Here is a 23,613-nt window from a genome sequence, read left to right on the forward strand (position 1 = left end):
TGTTGATTGTTATAGTGAATAAAAACAATGACTTTATAATGGAGTTTTCAGATATCAAGTCGAAGGAAATATAGAAAAGTGGTTAATAAAAAGACTTTGTCTCCTAGTTCTGCCTCTTGATAACTGAGTAACTTAATCTCTCCATGTCTCAGTTTCTTCACCTATAAAATGGGATAATAATAGTATATGTTTCTTAGGATTATTCTGAGGATGAAATGAGTTAATAGATGTAAAAATTTAGAACAGTGCCTGGCACTTAGTAAGTACTATATGACTGTTGGATTATGATAACATATTTCTTTGAAGTTTTTGCTTTTTCTGCCCAAGTGTATGTTCTACCTTATGTGTAACTTTGTTTTGGTAATATCTGTGCCAGGCTGCTGCTTCTCCTTCTCCTCCTCCTCCTCCTTCTTCTCCTATAATCATTAGTGTTCTTAAAGGCAGAGACTTGACTTCTTCACTATATCCCCAAAGCTAGCACAATCTTTATAACAGTCTAATGAATGAATGAAAAAAAGAATGAGTGGGTCTCAATCAATACATGAATAAATAAACAAAAGAATGAAAAATTAAGTTGAAGTTCTGGGGCTGTTATAAGATTAGCAGGTAAGACCAAGTTTTCTGACCAAACAGAATGGAAAATTCCTTCCTGCCCACTTTGGGGACTTATTAAATATTTAATAAATGACATTTAAATAGCAATATGCAAATGGCATATTCCATTTCATTTAGCTCAATATGCTACTTCATAGTTCTTTATCTGAGAGCAAGCATAAAACATCATTAATTTCACCTTACATATCAAACGTCAGCATGAAATAGCTGCCTTTTTTAAGCCATGGCAGCCTGAGGATCTGTAGCTGATCTAGCTAAAGAAATCCGAAGTTGACTGTGGTGCAGTTATGTCCACCTCTTAATTTTGGAAGCCCTTTCAGGCAAGGATTTTCAATGCTGGCTGTGTATCAGAATAGCTTGGAAGTTTTGTTAAATATGTGGATACCCAGGTCCCATAACAGACTGGTGCTCAATCATATCCTCTGGGAACAGAGTTTCAGAACTCTGTATTTTTAGACATCTGCCCAAATGACTCTGAAAAAATGCCTTAAAGTTAGTCAAGATTGGTCAGTAGATGTCACTGAATCCTTTCTAGGCTACATAGCACACTTGTTCTGTAGTTTTAACCTTTACACACTTATTGGAAAACTGTCTATAACAAGTAGACATATCTCAGAGGCATCTACAGCTCAGGTCACATGGACCATCAGAGAGAATAAAACCCTTCTCGTGCATAGTATCCGGAAACCAAATGTTTTCCTGGGCAGCTTAAGGAAGCCTATGGAAGAAGCAGTCCCCAAGCTTGTGGTTTTTCATTCTATCTTAATACATTGACTGCAAAAGTAATATAGTCTTAAAGAGCCATTGTTTCTTTAGATGCCTGTTAAATGGAGCACAGAATCAGAAGCAGCAATAACAATACTTAAAAAGAAAAGAAAAAGGAAAATAGTTTAATTTCTAGATTGACTTCAATGTTTAATTTACTTCTAGTTCTACAGAAAACAGGGGAAAACATAGCAAAGAAGGTGCAGAAATAATTTAATCTGCTACAGAAGGCCTCTACAGAGCTTGACTACTAAAAAGAGAAACAGACTGTTCCTTGCTTCAACAACTCAGCTTCTCATGGTTCAGTAAAGCCAGCCTTACCACAGAAGAAATTCAGCAATTTACTCAGAAATGTGGCTAATTTTAAAGCACAAATGACTCCCTGCTGGAAAACAGTTATTGATTTCACCAACCCAACACTGAGTTTCAGCACTCCTTGTCTGTGGATACAAGCACTGCTCATTTCACACACCAAAAACCACCATGTTTAGGGGCCTCAAATCAGGGTGGAGTTTCTGTTCCTCTTGATTTGTAGCCCTTTCTTCTATGGCTCCTGTGTGAAAATTTGCATGTGCCTGAAGTGTGATGGCAAGTGTCAGGCAGCACATGTTGCCATAACAAATACCATAGACTGATTGGCTTAAACAACAAAAATGTGTTTCTCACAGTTCTGGAGGCAGGGTAGTCCAATACCAAGTTTCAGCAGTTTTTGGCTTCTGGTGAGAACTCTCTAGCTTGTTAGATAGCTGCCTTCTCATTGTGTGCTCACATGGCCTTCTCCACTGCTTGCCCATGGAAAAAAAGAGACATCTCTTTCTCTCCTCTCCTTTTCATAGAGCCACACATCCTATCAGATTAGGACCCCACTCTTTTGACCTCATTCAATCTTAACTACTTCCTAAAAAGCTTACCACCAAATCCTGCCATATTGGAGTTTAAGGTTTTAATATATGAATTTGGAGGGAAGGGGGACACAATTCAGTCCACAGCAAGAAGACAGTATAAGAAAACTGAAAACAGACACCTAAGCCAGCCTGCAAGCCCCTTTTAGAAAGGCTCAACCAGGCAAGAGAAGCACACATCAGACAACGGAAAGGGCCTAAACTCAACTGCCAAAGGGCCAGTCTGCATTCCCCACACCCCACCCTCATCTGCCACCCTTGCACCCACCCTATTGTCCTCCCCAATGGCTAGATGTGTACACTCAGCCAAGGAGTGTCTGATTCAACCCACATTTCAACAGGTACTCCAGCCAGTAGATTTATGCCTTCTAAGGCTCAATTATCCTCCCTCCAAGGAAAAGGAGAAAAGGAAGTTGAATAAAATGGGTACCAATTATCGGCATGATAAGTAAGGAAAATAAATACTTTCTGTGTACCACAAGAACAGAAACATTAAATACTTGTGTAATGATTGTCATGATTGCATTTGTAGAACATGATTTACTTTGACTCAATACATTCTAGTACATTACCCCATTTGATTCTCATAGTAAGCATAGGGTTATTATTCTCATTTGACAGATGAGAAAATAGATACAAATGAATAATGTCAGTGCCCAAGGTCACAAAAAAAGTTACTGTTGCAATCACTAGTGAAGTCTTAAAGAATGGGAGCAGTCATTGATAAAGTAAGAGGGCCAAACTGGCCCCCTAGGCACCAGAAGTGCTATTATGTAGAAAGCATCACACAATTTAGCACTGAACTTTTTTTTTTTTTATGGTGACATTGATTAACAAAATCCAATAAGTTTCACCTGTACACTTTAATAGTAAGACATATATATATATTTACACTGTGTATTCAACTCCCATAGCTAGATTTCTTTCTGTCACCACATATTTGGTCCACTTGACCCCATCTACCTCCCCCCTCCCCTCTCCCCCTTATCCTCTGGTGACCACTAGTCTATAGTCCTTGTCCATGAGTCTCAGTTTGTTTCTCTTGTTCATTTGTTGCATTTAGGTTTATATCCCAGACACAAGAGATATCATGTGATTTTCCATTTTTTCTGTCTGGATTATTTTGCTTAGCATGATTATCTCGAGGTCCATCCATGTTGTCACAAATGGCAGTATTTCATCTCTTCTTATGGCTGAGTAATATTCCATTGTATATATGTACCACAGCTTCTTTAGCCAATCATCTATCGTAAGACACTTTGGTTCCTTCCATGTCCTGGTCACCATGAATAATGCTGCTATAAACAATGGTGTGCGAATATCTTTTCTGATATGGGTTTTCAATACTTTGGGGTAAATACTCAGTAGAGGGATTGCTGGATCATGTAGTAGATCAATTCTTAGTTTTTTGAGGAACCTCCATACTGTTTTCCATAGTGGCTGTACCAATTTGCAGTCCCACCAGCAGTGTATAAGGGTTCCTTTTCCTCTGCATCCACTCCAACATTTGTTACTCCTTGTCCTGTTGATTATAGCTATTCTAACAGGTGTGAGATGGTATCTCATTGTAATTTTAATTTGCATTTTCCTAACAGCTAGCGATGTTGAGAATCTTTTCACATATTTGTTGGCCATATGTATGTCCTCTAGGGAGAAGTGTCTGTTCAAGTCCTCTGCCATTTTTTGATTGGATCATTTATTTTCTTATTTTTATTGAGTTATATGAGTTCTTTTTAAATTTTGGATATTAGGCCCTTATTGGAGGTGTTGCTTGCAAAAATATTTTCTCATTTGGTTGATGACAAACTTGGTGATTTCTTTTGCTGAGCAGAAGCTTTTTAGTTTGACGTAGTCCCATTCATTTATTTTAGCTTTTACTTCCCTTGCTTTAGAGGTCAAATTATTAAAATCCTCTTTAAGTCCAAGGTCCTTGAATCTAGCTCCTATGTTTTCATCTATGCATTTTATTGTTTTAGGTCTTAATTCAGGTCTTTAATCCATTTTGAGTTAATTTTGGTGTGTGGTGAGAGACAACAATTTAGTTCCATTTTTTTTCCAGGTGACTTTTCAGTTTTTCCAGCACCATTTATTGAGAGGCTTTCCTTTCTCTGCTGTATGTTTTTGGCTTTTTTCTTGAAAATTATTTGCCCATATAAACATGGGTTTACTTCTGGACTCTCGATTCTGTTCTACTGGTCCATGTGTCTGTTTTCCTGCCAATACCATGCCGTTTTGATTATTGTCGCTTTGTAGTATAATTTGAAGTCAGGCAGAGTGGTGCCTCCAGTCTCGTTCTTTTTTATCAGAATGGCTTTGGCATTTCGAGGTCTTTTGTGTTTCCGTAGAAATCTCATGATTTTTTTTGTTCTATTTCTTTAAAAAATGCCCATGGGATTTTGATGGAATTGCATTAAATCTGAATAATGTTATAAATAATAATGTCGTTTTAACTATGTTGATTCTTCCAATCCAAGAACACAGAATATCTTTCCATTTCTTAGTATGTTCTTCGATTTCTTTTAATAGGGTCTTATAGTTTTCATTATCAGGTACTTCACATGTTTCCTTAGATTTACTCCTAGGTATTTTATTCTTATTGTTGCAATTGCAAAAGGAATTATTTTTTCACTTCTTTTTCTGACACTTCATTATTAGAGTATAGGAACGCCATGGATTTTTGAACATTGATTTCGTATTTAGAAACTTTACTGTATTTGCTTATTATTTCTAGTAGTGTTTCTGTGGACTCCTTAGGGTTTTCTATATAGAGAATCATGTCATCTGCAAATATTGACAATTTGGCTTCTTCGTTTCCTATTCGGATGCCCTTTATATCTTCCTCTAGTCTGATTGCACTTGCTAGGGCCTCCAATGTTATATTTAATATCAACGGCGATAATGAACAGCCTTGCCTTGTTCTTGATCTTAGAGGGAAGGTTTTTAGTTTATCACCATTAAGTATAATGTTGGCTGAGGGTTTGTCATAGATGGCCTTTATTATGTTAAGGTACTTTCCTTCTATACTGAGTTTGTTAAGTGTTTTGATCATAAATGAATGCTGTATCTTGTCAAAGGCTTTTCTGCATCTATTGATATGGTCATATGATTCTTTTTTTAAAATTTGTTTATGTAGTGTATCACATCAATCGATTTGTGTAGGTTGAAGCATCCCTGTGTCCCTGGCATGAAGCCCACTTGATCATGGTGCATAATCTTAGTAATATGTTGCTGTATTCGGTTCGCTAGTATCTTATTTAGGATTTTTGCATTTGAGTTCATGAGAGATATTGGTCTGCAGTTTTCTTTATTTGTGTTATCTTTACCAGGTTTTAGTATCGGAGTAATATTGGTCTCATAAAATGAGTTTGGAAGTATTGCCTCTTCAATTTTTTGGAAGAATTTGAGGAGAATAGGGATTAACTCTTCTTTGAATCTTTGGTAAAAGTTACTGGTGAAGCCATCTGGTCCTAGACTTTTACTTTTTCATAGGTTTTTAATAATTGTTTTAATTTCCAAACCGCTGATTGGTCTATTTAGATTTTTCAGTTCTTCTTGATTCAGTCTAAGAGTTTAGTATCTTTCTAAGTACTGGTCCATTTCTTCTACATTATTATATTTGAAATTATATTCTTTTTCATAGTATTCTTGTATGATCCTTTGTATTTCTGCAGTGTCTGTTGTAATTTCCCCTCTTTAATCCCTGATTTTGTTTACTTGTGTCCTTTCTCTTTTTTCTTTAGTGAGTCTAGCCAGAGGTTTGCCAATTTTATTAACCTTCTCAAATAACCAGCTCTGTGTTGCATTTATTTTTGTCTATTTTTTATTTGTTTTTGATTTCATTTATTTGTGCTCTAATTTTGATTATTTATTTCCTTCTGCTGACTTTAGACCTCATTTGTTCTTCTTTTTCTAGTTTTTTAAGATGAAGCGTTAGGTTGTTTATTTGGGCTCGCTCTTGTTTTTTCAGATAGGCCTGTAATGATATGAACTTTCCTCTTATGACCATTTTTGCTGTGTCCCAAAAGTTTTGATATGTTGTACTATCATTATCATTCGTTTTTATGTATCTCTTGATCTCTATTTTTATTTCTTCTGTGAACCAGTTATTCTTCAGTAGCATGTTGTTTAATTTCCATGTATTTGTGATTCTTCCTACTTTTTTTTTTCAGTTGATCTTTCGTTTCAAAGCATTATGATCAGAGAATATGGGTTAGTATAATTTCAACCCTCTTATATTTGTTGAGGCTATCTCTGTGTTACAGTATGTGGTCGATTCTTGAGAATGTTCCATGTGCACTAGAGAAGAATGTATAAGCAGTTGTTTGGAATGGAAGGCTCCGTAAATGTCAATTATGTCCAATCAGTCTAATGTGTCATTTAAGGATGTTATTTCATTATTGATTTTCTGTTTAGATGATCTGTCCATATCTGACAGTGCAGTATTTAGGTTCCCTACTATGACAGTGTTTTCGTCTGTTTCTCCCTTTAGTACTGTCAGTAATTGTTTTACATATTTCGTGGCTCCCTGATTGGGAGCATAGATATTAATAAGTGTTACATCTTCTTGGTGCATAATTCCCTTTATCATTATGAAGTGCCCTTCAGTATCTTTCTTTATCTTTTTTTATTTTGAAGTCTATTTTGTCTGATATTAGCACCTCTACTCCCGCTTTTCTCTGAATGCCATTTGCTTGAAATATCATTTTCCACTCTTTCACTTTGAGTCTGTATTTGTCTTTGAAGCTGAGATATGTCTTCTGGAGGCAGCATATGGTTGGGTTTTGTGTTTGGATCCATTCTGCAACTCTATACCTTTTTATTGGTGAGTTCAGTCCATTTACATTTAGGGTTATTATTGAAATATGAGGTCTTCTTATAGCCATTTTTTCTTTTGCTTCTGGTAGCTCAGTGTTTCCATTGTTTCCTTGCCCTTGTGTTTCTGTTTTCTTTATTTTGGTTGGCTTTTTTGGGTTTTGCCTCTGGTTCGTCTTGTTTTATATTATATACTTCAGGTCTGAATCTTTGGTGTGTGGTTATCATTATCAATATGTAAAGGATAGTTATCTATATTTATATCTATACCTATATCTATATCGATATCAATATATACTGTTGCCCATTTTCTACTGTACATGCCTTATCTCCATTCCTCTTTGGGAATTTATATCTTTGACTCCTCCCCTTTTCAGTCATTGTTGTCTCAATTTGTTCCTATGTATGCTGAACGTTCATTACTATCTTGTTATAGTAATTCTCTTCTTATTGTTTAAGCTTACAATGCCCTGTTCTTAGTAAGGGTTGCACTCCTCAGCTTCTATTTGCCTGATAGTCATCTTCCTCCTAATTATGTTTTTGTTTTTTTTTAATTGGTCATTTTGTTTCAGGTGAGCTGACCCCTTTCACTATTTTCTGTACTGCAGGCCTTGTAGTGTTTTTATGTCTGGAAATGTCTTTATGTCTGGAAATGTCTCCTTTATATTTAAAGGAGAGCTTTGCTGGATAAATTATTCTAGGCTGGTGGTTCCTTAATAGTTTGAATATTTCATTCCACTCCTTTCTGGCTTTTAAGGTTTCTGCTGAGAAGTCTGACAATAATCTAATGGGTTTTCCTTTATAGGTTACTGTTTTCTTCTCCCTGACTGCCCTGAGAATTCTTTGTTATTGATTTTTGATAATTTTAACATAATGTGTTTTGGTGAAGGCCTTTTTGGGTTGAGATAATTGGGTGTTCTGTTGACTTCTTGAATTTCAGGCTCCAGCTCATTCTTCAGATTTGGGAAATTCTCATCAACTATTTGTCTGAAAATCTTTTCTAGTCCCGGCTCCTTTTCTTCACCTTCGAGAATGCCCGTTATTCTTATGTTTCCTCTCCTGATGGTATCAGCTAGTTCTTGTATTTCTCTTTCATTATTTTTCATTTTTCAGTTTTTCTCTTTTTCCTTCTGATTTATTTCTAGGTTTCTGTCTTTGATATCACTGATCCTTTCCTCCATGTGGTCAACTGTATTTCTCAAGCTTGTTATTTCATTTTTCAGCTCTTGCAGTGTGTTCTTTATCTCCAGAAGGTCTATTCTGTTCTTTTTGAGGGTTTCAATCTCCTCGCTAAAGAACTCATTCTGCTCCTCTAGTTGTTTTTCAATTCCTGAAAGTGTTGATATGATTCTTTTCGGATCTCATTGAGTTTTTTTCAGTAGTACTATCCTGACTTCTCTGTCATTTAAGTTGCATACTTTTTATGTCTGTAAGCTTATTTTCTGGAGATTTTTCTCTTTCTTTCTGAGATGCCCTGTCACCATGGTTGTTCATAGTGTTTAATGGACTATTTCTCTGCCTGGGCATTAATGGTAGTGTATCTTTTCTTTTTTATTTCCCAGAAAGATTTATTATATAAAGGTCTCTCTTTAGCCTGTTGCAAGGAAGACACTTTTCTTTCGGTTTCCAGTAGGTGGCATCCAAGCCTCTTGGATTTCTGCTTTATATAAAGTCTTAATAATGCCTTTTTTTCTTCTAGAAGTGTAATCACACTCGTTACCCTCAGTCTGTTTCTGTCAGTGTTAGCAACAGTTTTGTTAGTGTTTGCTCAGATTCTCCTGGGGCTCTGTGGTGTTCCAATTTGGAGGATATGGGGGTTGGGGCCCTCTGGGTTGGTGGGTGGGTGCTGCAGCTCATCCTCAGTTTTGGAGCCCCAACTTGTAAAAATCAACTGTTCTTTCTCTGCTGTCCTGCTTCTTTGCTCTCTTCCTTGATGACGGGGACCTGCTGCTGGCCGCATTGAGCTCACAGATCTCGCAGGTAGGGCTGTTCAGGGAACTCACCACACCTTCTCCCTTCTCCCTCCTCCTACAGGTAGCTCTGGCAGCTTCTTTCTTTCTCCCAGTCCACCGCCTGACACCCGTGATTCTGACCTGTGGTAGCTCTTATGCACAGATCCCACACTCAGACGTGCTTATGTACACTTTGGGTGTTTTTTGTTTGTTCGTTTGTTTGTTTTAGTTTTACATATTCAACTTATTGTTGTTTCAAGGGGATAGATCTGGGAAGTTCTCTCACTTCACCATGTTTCTTCAAACTCAGCACTGACTTTTTTATTATTATTATTTCATATACCTTGAATTGTAAGTTTCTCAAAATCAGGGACCTAGGTTTGTATATTATTGAATTGCTTATAATGCCTAGTACAGGGCTGAGCCAAGATTATGAACACTCGCTGAAAATACTTATATGTTTGTATAGCACTTTACAGTTTGCAAAGTGCTTTCACATATGTTTTATTTTTCTGCTTTATGGCAAATACCAAAATATTGTTTTAAGAAAAGTAATTTTGTCTTCTACTCCTCATGATGTTTATTTTAATGCATTCATTTTATGAGAAATTTACTGGGAACTTAGCGTTATTTTTATCATTAATAACTAACAATTAGCTTCTATTATGTAACACACAGTGAACTAGGCATTGTGCCAAATGCTGAGAATACAAAAATAAATCATATGTGTCCCTCCCCTAAAAGAAGTCTTGTAAATAATTATAATGCAGTTTGATAAGTGCCTGTTAATGATCATTTGGCCTCTGGACTATGCAACTCTTATGAGAATCTAATCAACCTCTCACCAGATAGTTCTTAAAGAAAGCTCTTCCTCACCTTGCATAAATCTTCCTTTCCTTTGCTTTCACCCCTTGCTCCCAGACCTAGCCCTGGAGACACATAATGTAAATCTTCCTTTTTACTTGACAGCTTTTCAAATACTTAAAAACAACTATTATCATGAGCCACCCTCTCTTCAGCTTTCCTGTCTCTACCTCTTCTTGACCCCAACTCCTCCATAGCTTGGCTCACTCATCTACCCCAAGAATTCAACCCTGTCCCAGTTTTCAGAGCAACCAAGGCTTGAGATAGGAAGCTCTTAAGTGACTGGCCTTAGTCTCCTCCACTCCAAATTCCAATCATTGGGGCTTTGCATTAGTGTACTCTCCTTGTTCTGTTAGTTTCTGAATCCCAGCTTCTTTCTCCACCTCTGTCCTGTTTGTGAAACAAGAGATGAACCTGAAGCTTCAGCAAATTAATTAGTTTAGGAGGAGGAATCCAGGAGGAGGGGTGAGGTTGCAGATAAGGGAAAGAGGGGACTTTGTGGGTGGATCAAAGTGCTGGAGAAAATGAGCACAAAGTCCAGAGCAAAGGTAGTGGGGTTGATTTGGTTTGGAAGAAGAATGACATCCTCGGAGACTGGAAGAAAAAGGTGAGCCAAATTAAGTTGTAGACAAGTTTTCTGATTGGGAGAGCTGGAAGTTGACGTTGTTTCTGAGGCTAATTTTGAGCTAGTTAACAACATAGCAATAGCAGTTGTTTACAACGCAAGTGCTTTCTGGGTGTTCAGTAGCAGTGCTCTACCTATCATTATATATATATAAATATATATATATTTTAATATAAACCTCAGGTTGTCAACTGAAAACTCTGCTTTCACATTATAGTTGGAGTTGAGGCCATCCTTGAGTGAGGGAGGTGGATATTTACAGGCTGTGTAAGAAGAGTGCTATGTGTGGAATACTTTCCCAGGGGAAGAAAAAAACTGGCCAAGGGCAAATACAGAAGTTCCCAGACCCTAGAGTGTGTAGTGGCACTAATCTACTCATCTTTGTCCAGCAACCACAATAGCTCAGATACGGAAATGGAGAATTCAGTTTGTTGGATTGAGCATTCAGTCATTTAAATAAAGAATATATTTATATCAGGCACTATTCTAGCTATGATAATGAACAAAAATAGGGTCATTTATAATATCAAAATAGCTGAACAAGTCAGCATTTTCCTTTTCACTTCCTAGAAATCATGCAAGAGTAACAAGGGAATTGAAAAATAAAAAGCCCACGTGCTCTATCTATCTACTATCACAGATGAAATCTACAGACTCAAAAATAAAGTTGCAGATGCCCAAGTATCTGATACAAGGGAGGAAAGAGAAAAAAAGGATGGGAAGTGAAGAGAAGAAGTGAAGCACTGAAAGTGTAGAAAGGGAACAGATCTTAGGAAACTTCAACAAAAATATACTTCCTAAGGATGACTAGTACATCCTGAGATGTTGAAACTATTTCTTAGTTTGCAGAAACAGTCCCAGGGATTATGACGAGTAGAGCAGGGGCAGATGTCTTCCTGGACAAGGTTTGGCTCAGAGAGGATGACGAAGTGGGACTAGACAAAGAACCATGCAGAGGATCCATAGTCACTATAAGATATCCATCTCTCTGTCTGCAGGGGATAAACTTTTTGGGATAATGTTTTATGAAAGGCATCACTAGAATCTTCTACGAATACCCAAAACAGGATAATCCAAATTATTCAATGATAGATACTAAAAAGGAATCGACACAATACTGATAAAAGTATACTGTCTTTTTTTTTTTTTTTAGAGAAATAGTGAATTCTCTATTGGCGATTACTTGGTACTTGTAGATAATTCATAATCTGTTTTCTCTTCTGTCAAACCACTCAGGCCTGTGTAATCAGTAGTAGATCTGAGCTTGGTATGACTTAATCGGACCTATTTTTAAAAATCCTGATACCTGATCCCACTCCCAGCAATTGTGACTTGATTAGTCTGGGTACACGCTGGGCATTGGGATATTTTAAAGTTCTCCAGGTGATACTAAGGTGGTGCCAAGGTGGGGAACTACTGGACTAGATGGAGGAGATGTATGTGCTCCTTCTCTGGTTGCAGCATTCCCAATTTATTCCCTTGAAATCCTGACCCCAAAAGACTTTAAGTAAGACAGGAAGGCTAGAAGGGGTTGGAATGGGAGGACGCCCTTCTGTAAGCTAGATAAGGTTCAGATAGTTCCATTCCCTCCCGCCCCCAATCCAGCCAGTAGATCTTTGTTATGGAGAAGAAGGCTCTGGGTAAAAAGTATACTATCTGATGGAAAAGTACAACAAAAATAAACACTGTAAAAAATGTTGCCACTCTGTCTGACTTATTTCACTCAGCATAATAACCTATAGGTCCATCCATGTTATTGGAAATGGTAGGATTTCATTTTTTTTTAAAGGCTGAGTAATATTCCATTGTATATATGAACCAGAATTTCTTTATCCAATTGTCTGTTGATGGACATTTAGGTTGCTTCTATATCTTGGCTATTGTAAATTGTGCTGCCATGAATATTGGAGTGCATAGATCTTTACAAATTATTGTTTTGGTTTTCTTTGGATAAATACCCAGAAGTGTGATTGCTGGGTCAAAAGATATATCCACTTTTAATTTTTTTAGGAACCTCCATACTGTTTTCCATAGTGGCTGTACCACTTTGCAATCCCACCAACAATGTATGAGGGTTTCCTTTACTCCACATCCCTGGCAACATTTGCTGTTTTTTTTTTTTAATTATTGATGATAGCCATTCTGACAGGTATGAGGTGATATCACATTGTGGTTTTAATTTGCATTTCTCTGATGATTAGCGACCTTGAGCATCTTTTCATTTGTCTATTAGCCATCTGTATTTCCTCTTTGCGAGTGAAATAAGTCAAACAGAGAAAGATAGATACCATATGATTTCACTTATATGCAGTGTCTAAGGAACAAAAAGAACAAACTAATCAAAAACAGACTCGCAAATATAGTGGACAATTTGGTAATGGACAGAGGGGAGGGCGTTTGGGAGGCTGGGAGAATGGGGTGAAGGGTTAAAGAAGTACAAATTAGTAGTTGATAGTTGGGCATCGGGAGCATAGAAGAGGGAATGTAGTTAGCATTAATATGATGGCTAAGTGGATGGCCGGGGAGGGAGGGAGCAATTAGGCAGATCATTTTATGAACATTATAGATGTCTAACTAATGTACTGTATACTTAAAACTAATTAAAATAAATAAATTTATTTTAAAAAATGTTGCCACTGAGTAGATGAAAATTGCATCTAGACATTTCTCCATAAAATTTAAAAGTAATGAAGTAATCAACTCTCTGAATGAAAAACACAAAATTGGGAAGGATAAACTCTGGAAGAAATGGTGATACAACAGAAGATGAAGCTTACAGAACTCAGTGGAGGAGATCAGATTCTGGGTATATTTTGAAGGTGGAACTGGGAGGGTCCCTAGCAATGGGATCACATGGTAGGTGTTTCCACAATATTTGCAAAAATAGGAAAGCTTAACTTATTAGTTAAAATTGGTTAAGACTACTGTGATTGCCAACTTTATGTTCCAAATTGCCTAGGCTATGGTGCCCAGTTGTTTGGTCAAACACCAGTCTCGTTGCAATGAAAACATGTTTTAGATGTGATTAACATTTAAATCAGTAGACTTTGTGTAAAGCAGATAATGCTTCATAATAAGGCCCATCCCATCAGTTGAAGACTACTAAAGCAAAGACCGAAGTTTCCCAGAGTAAAAGCAATTTTGCCTCATATTTCAGACTTCTCAGCTTCTCACCCTCACTCATATTTACATCTATCGGTCTATCTATCTATATCTATCTATCTATCTATCTATCTATCTATCTATCTATCTATCTATCTATCATCTATCTATATCTTTATATCATCTATCTAATCTACATCTATCATCTATCTACCTATCCATAATCGTTTTGCTTGTTTCTCTATAGAACCCTGATTAATATAACTACTATCTCTTTCCAGACTCATATTCCTCCATTACACTTTTTCCCATGTTTGAGATCCAGCAAAAGGGAAGTTCAGTTGAGGATATATTTAGTTTGTGTTTAATGACATATATTTATGTGGTCTTCAGTCAGTCCTACGTATAGACAAATCATTGCTAAACCATTCTGGTAAAGGAATGACTTTTAAAAATACCCCTACTGCTCACTCTGCTGACTTCTCCGGCATGACAATACAAAGGTGCAAAGCCGGAGGTCTTTTCGCTATATAAGTGTGTCTTATGGTACTTGGCATGAAAGCATGTGGGTACTGAAATAAGGTTTGCAATGTATGGTTCCAGAAGCTAATATGTGGAAAATTCCTTCAATCACCTAATGCACAATACGGTATGCAGAGTATTCAGTTCTCACTAATGCTTAAATGAAGATGAAATTTTCCTCTGTTAGTAAAATAATAATACAATGCACTCAACTATGCATAGTACTTTTATTCTGTTATGGGAATTGCAAAAAATATAATTTATCAGAATCCTTATGTTTATAGAGCATAAACTAAATCAGTTCTAAAAGCATCAGTTCTACTTCAACTGTGTGAAGTTGCATGCTTTAGCTTTCAAACTATCAATAATAGAATTATATTTTGATCAATTAAGTTAGTCAAAAAACTAAATTACCTTCCTATTTTCTCAACATAAAGTATTATAAAACCATAATCATACAAAGAAGCAAACAAAAAATATGAAGTGTAGAAAACTAGTATTTTGGAGGTATGTTGGATAGATAATTAATACAAATTATTGTCTCTTTTATTTTTGGTCATGTTTATGATATTCGTCAACTTTTTAAAATTTGTAATTTGTTGCAATCTCTCATTCCAAATAAATACTTTAACATCTGATTGTGTATTCATAATTTTTAGAAATCTTTTTCATAAGGGAGGCCTTCCAAATTGTCAAGACTTCAAGGGTCATGAGATGTGAATCTGCCCCTTGGTATAAAAGGAAAAAAATAATTACAAAAAATATATGCTTTGCTGTTTTGGGATCTTTTAAATTTGGTTATTGGGAATAATATGTATTTGTCACACAACTAGTTTCTAATGCCTATTGAGAAATATTTCCCTTTCCCCTTTTTCTAGCTCTGCTTAGTCTCATGGGTATCATGGTGGCTCAGTGACTGCCATCCTTCTCTTGGCCATCTACTGCAACATGACACATGTCTTATTTCTCTTTTACTCTCTCTCATTTGTGCCACCCAGTCACCTACAACTGGATAAATGCAAATTACCATAAACTCATGTCTTAAAAAGAAATGTTAACTACCCTACCTTCCCTTTGTTTTGATCTCCTCATATTTTGGGGGGGGAAATTTATTCTTGTGGACATGTCTTTTTTTTTTTTTGGAAAATGATATGCATAGTAGGAAAATGGAGTAGGTATAGCTAAGACAGGAGAATAAAATTTCAAGTGTGGGCAGAACCAGTGGGGAAAAAATTGAAGCTTGAAGAATAGATCTTAGGCCTGTAGAGTATTTTCAGTATATTTGGGTTTTAAAATGTCTTTTATCTATGCTGCATAGCCAATTTTAGATCCATGTGAAAGAATTTCTGACCTTAGAGATAGTATTTAGTCTCATGGAATCAAGGAATTTAAGAGCCAAAGGGACGTTAGAGATCATAATCCAGTGACCTCATATTACAGAAAGGTCATTGGTGCTAAATGAGCTGGCCAAGATCATAAATGTGGTCATGGTTGTCTTGAGGACTATAAACCATGTAAACCAATAACAAAAGTAAACAAAAACATGTCTTGTTCGATCAGAGCAGTAAATCCAACCACTTAAGAGTCAAATCTGGAGAGAATAGGTAGTTATTTCACCATAGATATTAAGGGATAATGAAGAAAATAAAATGTTTATCTACTGAAATAAGGGTGTGTATGATAGCTAAAGTCCAACCTGGACTTACTCATTTAACTATGTGCAGTTGGGAGTCCGTCATGTAGCAGGGGAATTGAAGAGGAGAAGAGAAGCAAGATAAATGCCAGAAAATCCTTGGTTAGTGTTTCTCAAAGTATGTAGTCTCAGGATGAGCTTCATCAAAAACTCCTGGGAAACTTGTTAGAATGCAAATTCTTGGGTCTTACACTAGAACTACAGGAAGCTTCTCTAGGTACAAAGCAAGAGAGTGCACATTGAATAAACACCTGAGGTGTTTTCAATGCAGATGGTTTGGAGAGGACTTCAAAAGTACTTCTAGGTTAATATCAGAGAAAACAATGATGCCATAGCAGTAATGTCTTGTAAGCAAGAAAAAGAAATACTCAAAATAAGGTATGATAATGATTCTACTGGAACAAGAGTCCAAGATATCTAGATTTTAGTTTCAAATCCACAGCTACAAAACTTGGATTAGTTATTTTACCTCTTGTGTCCCCATTTTATTCACATTGCAATGGGAAGCTTTTGAAAATTTTAAAGCAGGGGAATGGCATATGAATTATATTTGTTTCTGTATAAATATTCATTCCTGGATAAATATAATAAGTGAGTCGAACAAGTTAGAGGTAGACCAGTGAATGTGCTATTGAAATATTCTAGATGAAAGATGTTAGCTTAAAGTAGGTTGTCGACAGTAGAGTTGGAAAGTAGTAAATGGGTTTTGCGATTTATTTTGTTAGGATCAGTGATGGATTAGATGTCAGCTATCAGGGAGAGGTGAGTGTCAAAGATTATTCATGAATTTCTGACTTGTGATGAATGGATGAGGTTTCAAAGAATACAAATGATTTGAAGGTTTAGGTACTTGAGCATGTGGTCCAGTTCAAGTAGTTCAAGGCTAAAAGCCTAGAAGGAAACGCAGGGCATGCAGAGACTTGAGGTCTCTCAGAAGTCAAAGGGCAGACAAAATCAGAGTAGGAGAACTGAGAGGATGGGAGATGGTGGCCAGAGAGTAAGGTAGTGGTGTATGTGATTTCCATGGTAGAGCAGTTCTGCATGATGGTCAGGTCTGTGTTAGCCATGAGCACAGTAGGCTGAAGTCGAGTGGATGTGGTCAGTGGAGTTGGAGAGGGCAACAAACTTGATAGGCTAGGATGCTGCTTGGGTCATTTGGGCCTGAAAGGGACAACGGTGATCCAGAGGCCAGAAACTTGGGATAGTGACCAAATCAGCAGATGAGGAGAAACAAGGAACAGCTGGATGACAGGGACTTTAAAGGAGCTGGAGATTTTTATACACACGGAGGAAGAATAATAGCTTAGAATTTGCATTGGGGAACCACTAAAGAAAGTATTTTCCCCTTTGATATGTGCATTGTGGGAGAATGAATCCTTTCATTTTGAGACAGGTTTCAGTTTAGAGCAGGAGTTGTGGAATCAAAACAAGAAGCTTTGTAAGTACCAAAGCACAAATGCGCTACCATTTTGTTTGGTTGGTAAGTTACGTATTTTGGTTCTGGGAATAGCACTTTAAATTTTTCATTAGTAAAAGTTTCATCTGTATGCATACTGAAATATTTATTGATGAAATGCTACGATGTCCGGGATGTGCTTCAAAATAATATAGGGTAGATAGGTAGAAGCAATAAATAAAGCAAGATTTACTATGTGTTGATAAGTTTATAATTGTTGAAGCCCAGCAATGAACACATGGAGATGCATTACAATAGTCTGCCTGTTTTCATTTATTCATTTCATTCTTTAAACAAAAGTTTAAGAAACCATTTCATTTTTATAGATTTAGCTCATTGCGTTGATTGGCATCTTTTTATATTCTTACTTTGTGAAGCTCTCTTATCCCCTCTCCATGAGGTCCACAGGGATAGATAGATGTTTACCCCCATTTTACTGATAAACCTCTCTGATCTTGTTAAGGGACTTGTCCACTAGTAAACATTTGCTTAGCTGCTGATTTAGGACTACTGCATGTTCTTTGACTTCTGGACCAATAAGTTCTGCCACCTAATTGAGTGAATTTGTAAGTTTCCATTAAGTGGTTGTTAAAATTCAGGGTAAAATTCTGGGGCCTTTGATCTTGGAAACATAGTTTTCATTTGATCTGGGGTCTGACAAAATGAGATTGCTTTTGTACACCCTATTCCTTCTGCATGGAGTGTTCTTTCTCTTCCCCTAGTTCACCAAATTAACGTCTACACATCCTTCAAAGCTCAACTTAGTCTCTCCACACATATTCTCTGCCACCCTAACAATTATTCTCTTCTTTACATTAGTTCTGTATCTTGTTCAAATTTTTTCCATGTCATATATCACAATTATAAATGTGTGTATGTGCATATGTGTGTGTAGCTTTCTTTCATAAACTAGAATTATGAACTGTATTCTTTTTCAACCTAAAGGCAACATCTAATATGTGGTTATTCAACAACTCACACATGCCTGAAACCATTGATCGAGGCAACAGGCAAATGAAAAAACATAGGAGCCAAAATAAGTACCCTGGGCTTGGCCAGTTTGTGCATCTGAATAAGTACTCTGTTATATGGTATGAAATTCTGGCATTGTGGAGAACATTTTTCTTTTTGGAAACTAAAACCTGTCGCTCAGGGATCTTCACTCAAATACCAGAGTGATTGCCAATAAATGTTGAAAGTGTTCTAAGACAAAATCATTTATACTTGATTCCTCCAATGAAAACCTTCCTGCAGGATATGATGGAAGTGGAGAAGGTGGAAACCAGGATGCATTTGTTTCTGCAACTGTGTAACTCATAGACTGTGCAAATTATGTATTACAGTAGAAGGGAAGCTCATAGAAAGGAAGATGACATACTACACAGGTAATCAGATCAGTTACAATACTGGATAATATCTAGAAAGGCTCTTATGATTTAAAGGAACACTTGCTTATTCTCCTCATAAATGACTATATTTCTGAAAGAAATGCCTCACAAAACTTTGTAAGAAAGTATGGTTAACTTAATATCATTTTCATTGTCTTGAAAAAGAGGAGTGGGTTTTCACACATACAGTTTCCAAAGTACTCATCATAAGTATGGAAGGACTGTAGCCCAATTTAACTTTTAAAAAATAAAATTTAGAATGAATTTTATACACTCATCCCATTTATTTTGTAACACCCATCAAGCCAATTCCATTGTGAAACGTCATTTCCAAGCCTGTGGGTGTTTTATCCTCTTAGTAAGGTTGGGGCTCAGTGGTAAACAGGAGACACAGGAAAGGTAGTGTAAAGGCAGCTTTAACGTTTTCAGTGAAAAGAGCCAACTTGTTTGTGGTTTTGATTTGCTTTCAATAAGCTCCCTCAACCAAAACTGATGAATTGGCATAAGAACAAGAGTACAAAAGGAACATCAAGGGACTTTCCAAAATGCTAACAAAATGAAGAATTCTCTACTTCTGGTGGCCATTGTTTTATCCCTTGGAACCAGGAGATAAAAATATGCAAAGTTTTTCACACGTGCTGCCTGAATCTATAAAGGAACCAATTAGAGCATGAAACCAATGGTTTTATTTTAATACTTTATAATCATATTCCATACCTTAAGCAAATGCAAATTCTGCTGCATGCTGCCCTTGAAAGCTGATTTCACTGCACACTGAACTGAAAGTAATCACAGATACAGCACCAATAAAGCATCTGTTGGGTAAATACCAAGGTATTTTCCACACAGTACTGCATTTTAAAATAGCTAACTTTATTGTCAGTGAAAAAATAGGCACAGAGTGGATTCAAACCTGCTTAACTTTATTGGAACTAGCTCAGTTGATTACAGAATGGGGTCTTAATCATAATGGGGGCAATATATTTCAAATCAAAGGTGATTGTTCTCTAGCCATCTGCTAAAGCTATCCACTTTACAAACACATGCCATTAATAACAAGGGAGGCCAGAAGGAGGTTTGATGGTTTCAGGTAACCTATCACTGCTACCAGAAAAATAATAAACTCCCGGACACTTGTCCTACTGATGATGGATGGCACTTAGAAAATTTATTTCCAAGGATCATGGCGGGCTGAAATTGGTGGCAATTAGCCCATAGCTGATGCCTTCCTTTGAAAACATGTTCAGTAAGAATGCACACATTTTAAGTAGCACATTACATATGTGAATGAGTAACTGAGATATAACAGGAAATTGTATGGCTAAAGGACAAGAGAATATAATTTATAAAACTTAGTGCATAGATATACACTTTAAGCTGCCACATTATTAGTATTTAGGCTCTTCATAAAAAGTAGTTTACACAATAAGTTTATTCATTTTCCAATTGTTGTATCCACCCAACTGTGTAACAAACTAAAATGAAAGTGATGGGTCTCTTAGTATGTTACCTATAGCAGATGATGACAGGTATTTCAGGCTTCTGCTATCCTGCCATCCTAAAGCTCAAAAGCAGCACTGAAAATAAATCCTTCATTAAAACAATAATAAGATACATGATTTTAAAAGAAAGCTCAAGCTACTTTTATTTAATAAAAAATTATTAATAAGAATTTTATACCAAGTAAATATTGTTCTAATGAAGTTTTTCTGTACATGGAACATTGGGATACAATTGACTTAGAAGGTCCCCCAGAGACCACTAGGCAGTACAAGTTAAGACAACAAGGTTACCCTCCTGTTCTGAGGTGCTAGTAAAATGCATAGGTAAGTGGGAGTCCAGAAAGATCCCCCAAATGTTACATCCACGCATTTGTAAAAAGGTGTCTAACTTGAGATTTGTCTCATAATCCTGAATTTTAAAAATGACACCTATTAGAGATCTTCCAAAAAGGCTTAATCTATCTTCTTTGTAAACATAATACACTGACATGGACTTCTTCCATCTCTTAGATGTACAATATTATTTTAACTAATTACCTGGGATTAAAAACTGAGCCAAAAGGGACTGTTTCTAGTGTGAGGGGTCAGAGATGTTGCAGAAAGTTCAAAATAGTACTTAGCCAAGAATTTCCTCCTTTCTCCCAAATACACAAGAGATGGCTGACACACAGGGTGGAATGCATGACATTTGTCACCTTACAGAATGTGATTAAAATCATGGCTCCCAGAGCTAGCAAAAATTCTGGCAATGTGTTATAACCATGAAAGGGGTAAATAAAATTTTTGTTTTTATTTATTTATTTGGATAGAAAGTAGGAGTCCTAAAGTTTACTACTTTACTACTGCTGCTTCTACTATTTGACTTTCTTTTCCTTATGACTAAAGGGTAGTATGAATGGGTAGTAACACAACTGCACTTTTAATTTCTATTTGGGATTCACTTGATAACTGAGGACTAATGTGTAAGATGATCATTTCACTATTGAAAATGTCAGGCTGGCTGAAAATCATATCACCTTCCCTCTTGTCTCTTCCCTACTCATACATAAAACAATTCCTTTGGAAGATAATTAGGAATGAAACAAGAATACTGTTAAATAGGCCATTCCTATACTCATAGAGGAACCCTGTAGGATTATCCAAGACAACCAATATCATAGCAAGAGAAGAACTGAGGTTGATTTCTTAGGGGGGATGTTTCATGTAACTCTTAGGATCAGAAAAGGAAAACCTTGCAAAAGGCACTGCAGGAAAGGGAAAATAGGAATTCATAACCCTGGACAAACTACTCAATCCAGAGACATTTTCTAAAATACATAAGCTCTGGACTATGAAGATACCTTTTCTTAAAATGGGGCTTTTTGTATATAAGGGTATCTCAAAATAATCATGGTATTTGGCAGAGTGGAAAGCTGTGTTGAGTGCTCTTGAAAAAGTCACTTAACCTCTCCAGGTCTCAGATTCCTCATCACTAAAATGAGGGAGTAGAGCTATAGTATTGCTAAAGTTCCTTCTAGCCACTATATCTCATAATGTAACAAATCAGGCCTACTCTTCTATTAATCTGGTTTCTAACTAATACATCTCCAAGCCTCTACCCTCCCACCCTTATCTAATATCCCCACTCCCCTCACCTCCCCCCATATCCTTGAAACTGATAGTGACACTGTCTGTGGATGTGTCACCTTAATGAAGGGCAGAGAAGTAACATAGTGCAGGCACCTGTGGCAATAGGCAGCCTTTCTGTGTCCCTGGAGGCAGCCCTTAGGCAGTTTGGAGCCATGGCCTCCTTGATCCCTGCCCACATGCACATTTCCTGCTATTCTCTAAAATATTCCAAGATGAATTCACTAGCCATGAGAAGAGGTAGCTGAGGACACTGCTGCAGACCACCTCTCCCCTAAATGCAGCATAGTACTTTGGGCTTCTAATGCTATTCCCTTGGAGGTGATAGTCAAATATGCCTTTTATGACATAGGCTAAGAATTTGGGAAAATAAAGAGTTATTTCAAAGTAGTCACCAGAAATCCAAGGAGTTCAACACATCACCAAATACGTTTCCTCACTTTGAAAATGATTGGCAATTTAAAACTGGTGACATAGTCAGTGAATTTGTGGTAGAGAAGAAACAGACACTAAGCTGATTGGTCTCAGGAATGGCTGTTCATAACTACTCACAGATCACAAAGGTCTGCACACAGTACCTCATGCAACTCTCCATCAAGGCCTCTGATGTTCTAACTCCCTGAGAGAAAGAAAGTTTCTCTCCTAGCATCTGAAAGCAATATATTAATTATCCAAATGCAGAAATTACTCCAGAATATAGGGGTGTGTGTGTGTGTGTGTGTGTGTGTGTGCGCGCGCGCGCGCGTGTGTGTGTGTGAACCTCCATGAGGGAACGAAAAAATCCACTTCCAAAGCACCATTGAAATTAAGATAAACGCAATCTCCTGGCACAGGATAGCTGGAAAATTGGGAAGAAAAATTAGCTCCAGCATCCTTCCACACTCCAATACTCTCTACCTTTCCTCTGGCTTACATGGCTCCTAAAACTATTCCGTTTTGTGAGCCTGAGGCAAGAGTTCTCTCTCTGGATGCTGCCTAGAATGGAACTCTACACAACAGCACATGAGCAAATTCTCTCTGACTTTCCATTTCTGAACTACATGTTACGCGCTGTCTTCCAAACATAGTGTGCTCTTCAATAAAAAAAAATGACCTGGAATATGGAAATGCTACACAAATTTAAGCACAGTAAAAACACTGACATATATCCAGCTGTTGTTAACAGTCCTAGTATTTGCATAAATCCATATAATAACCTTCCGAGCACATTCTGACTAATCTGTCTTTAGAGGTACTCTTTAAGTGTACCAAAATGGACTGGAGTTAATGTTATTACTTACGTACTATATTGTTTCAATAAAAAGTCCCTTTAAAAAACATTCCCCCAACCCTTGTCCTCACTCTCAAAATAAGAACAACAAAAGGGAAAAATGATTAAAAGCATTCTTGCTGATAAACTGCAGCTCTTGATTAAGCTGTTTAGATGAGATATTCCACCATCTCTGCATCAGGCTCTTGTCCCAAGATCTGAATGGCAGCTTTTCTTTCCAGAGTATTGGAGTGGAAAGCAAGACCATCTAAATAGAAATAAGGAGTTAGAAGACTTAGAGACAAGGAAAAAATGCAAATTTCTAGAAATAGATAACTTTAGAGCCCCTATGAAGTCAATGGCTAACTGAAACTTGTTGCAGCCACCCCACCTTGTTCACCAGAGGATTTATTTACTTTTACTAGAAGAATGGCTTTGACTCCTCCAAGTTCCCATCCTGGTGTAGAAGTTGTTTACAAACTCTCTGCCCTTATCTATTCTGATTAATCCCCTTTAGAATATAAAAATCCTCTCTCCAAT

At 36.9% G+C, this 23,613-nt stretch overlaps 1 protein-coding gene across 4 annotated transcripts in view; it reads right to left on the bottom strand.

Annotated features, from left to right (window-relative positions):
* Nucleotides 1–19,548: 19,548 nt before the first annotated feature.
* Nucleotides 19,549–23,613, bottom strand: part of AMOT (angiomotin) — a 68,622-nt gene continuing 64,557 nt past the window's right edge. For all 4 annotated transcript variants that reach the window (XM_023520008.1, XM_011374355.2, XM_023520007.1 and 1 more), the window contains one exon: nt 19,549–23,341. In XM_023520008.1, the coding sequence (XP_023375776.1) occupies nt 23,244–23,341 (98 nt within the window). In that variant the 3' untranslated portion in view covers nt 19,549–23,243. The remainder of the gene's footprint in view (nt 23,342–23,613) is intronic.

This window comes from Pteropus vampyrus, unplaced genomic scaffold (assembly GCF_000151845.1).
Source record: "Pteropus vampyrus isolate Shadow unplaced genomic scaffold, Pvam_2.0 Scaffold244, whole genome shotgun sequence".
NCBI lineage: Eukaryota > Metazoa > Chordata > Mammalia > Chiroptera > Pteropodidae > Pteropus > Pteropus vampyrus.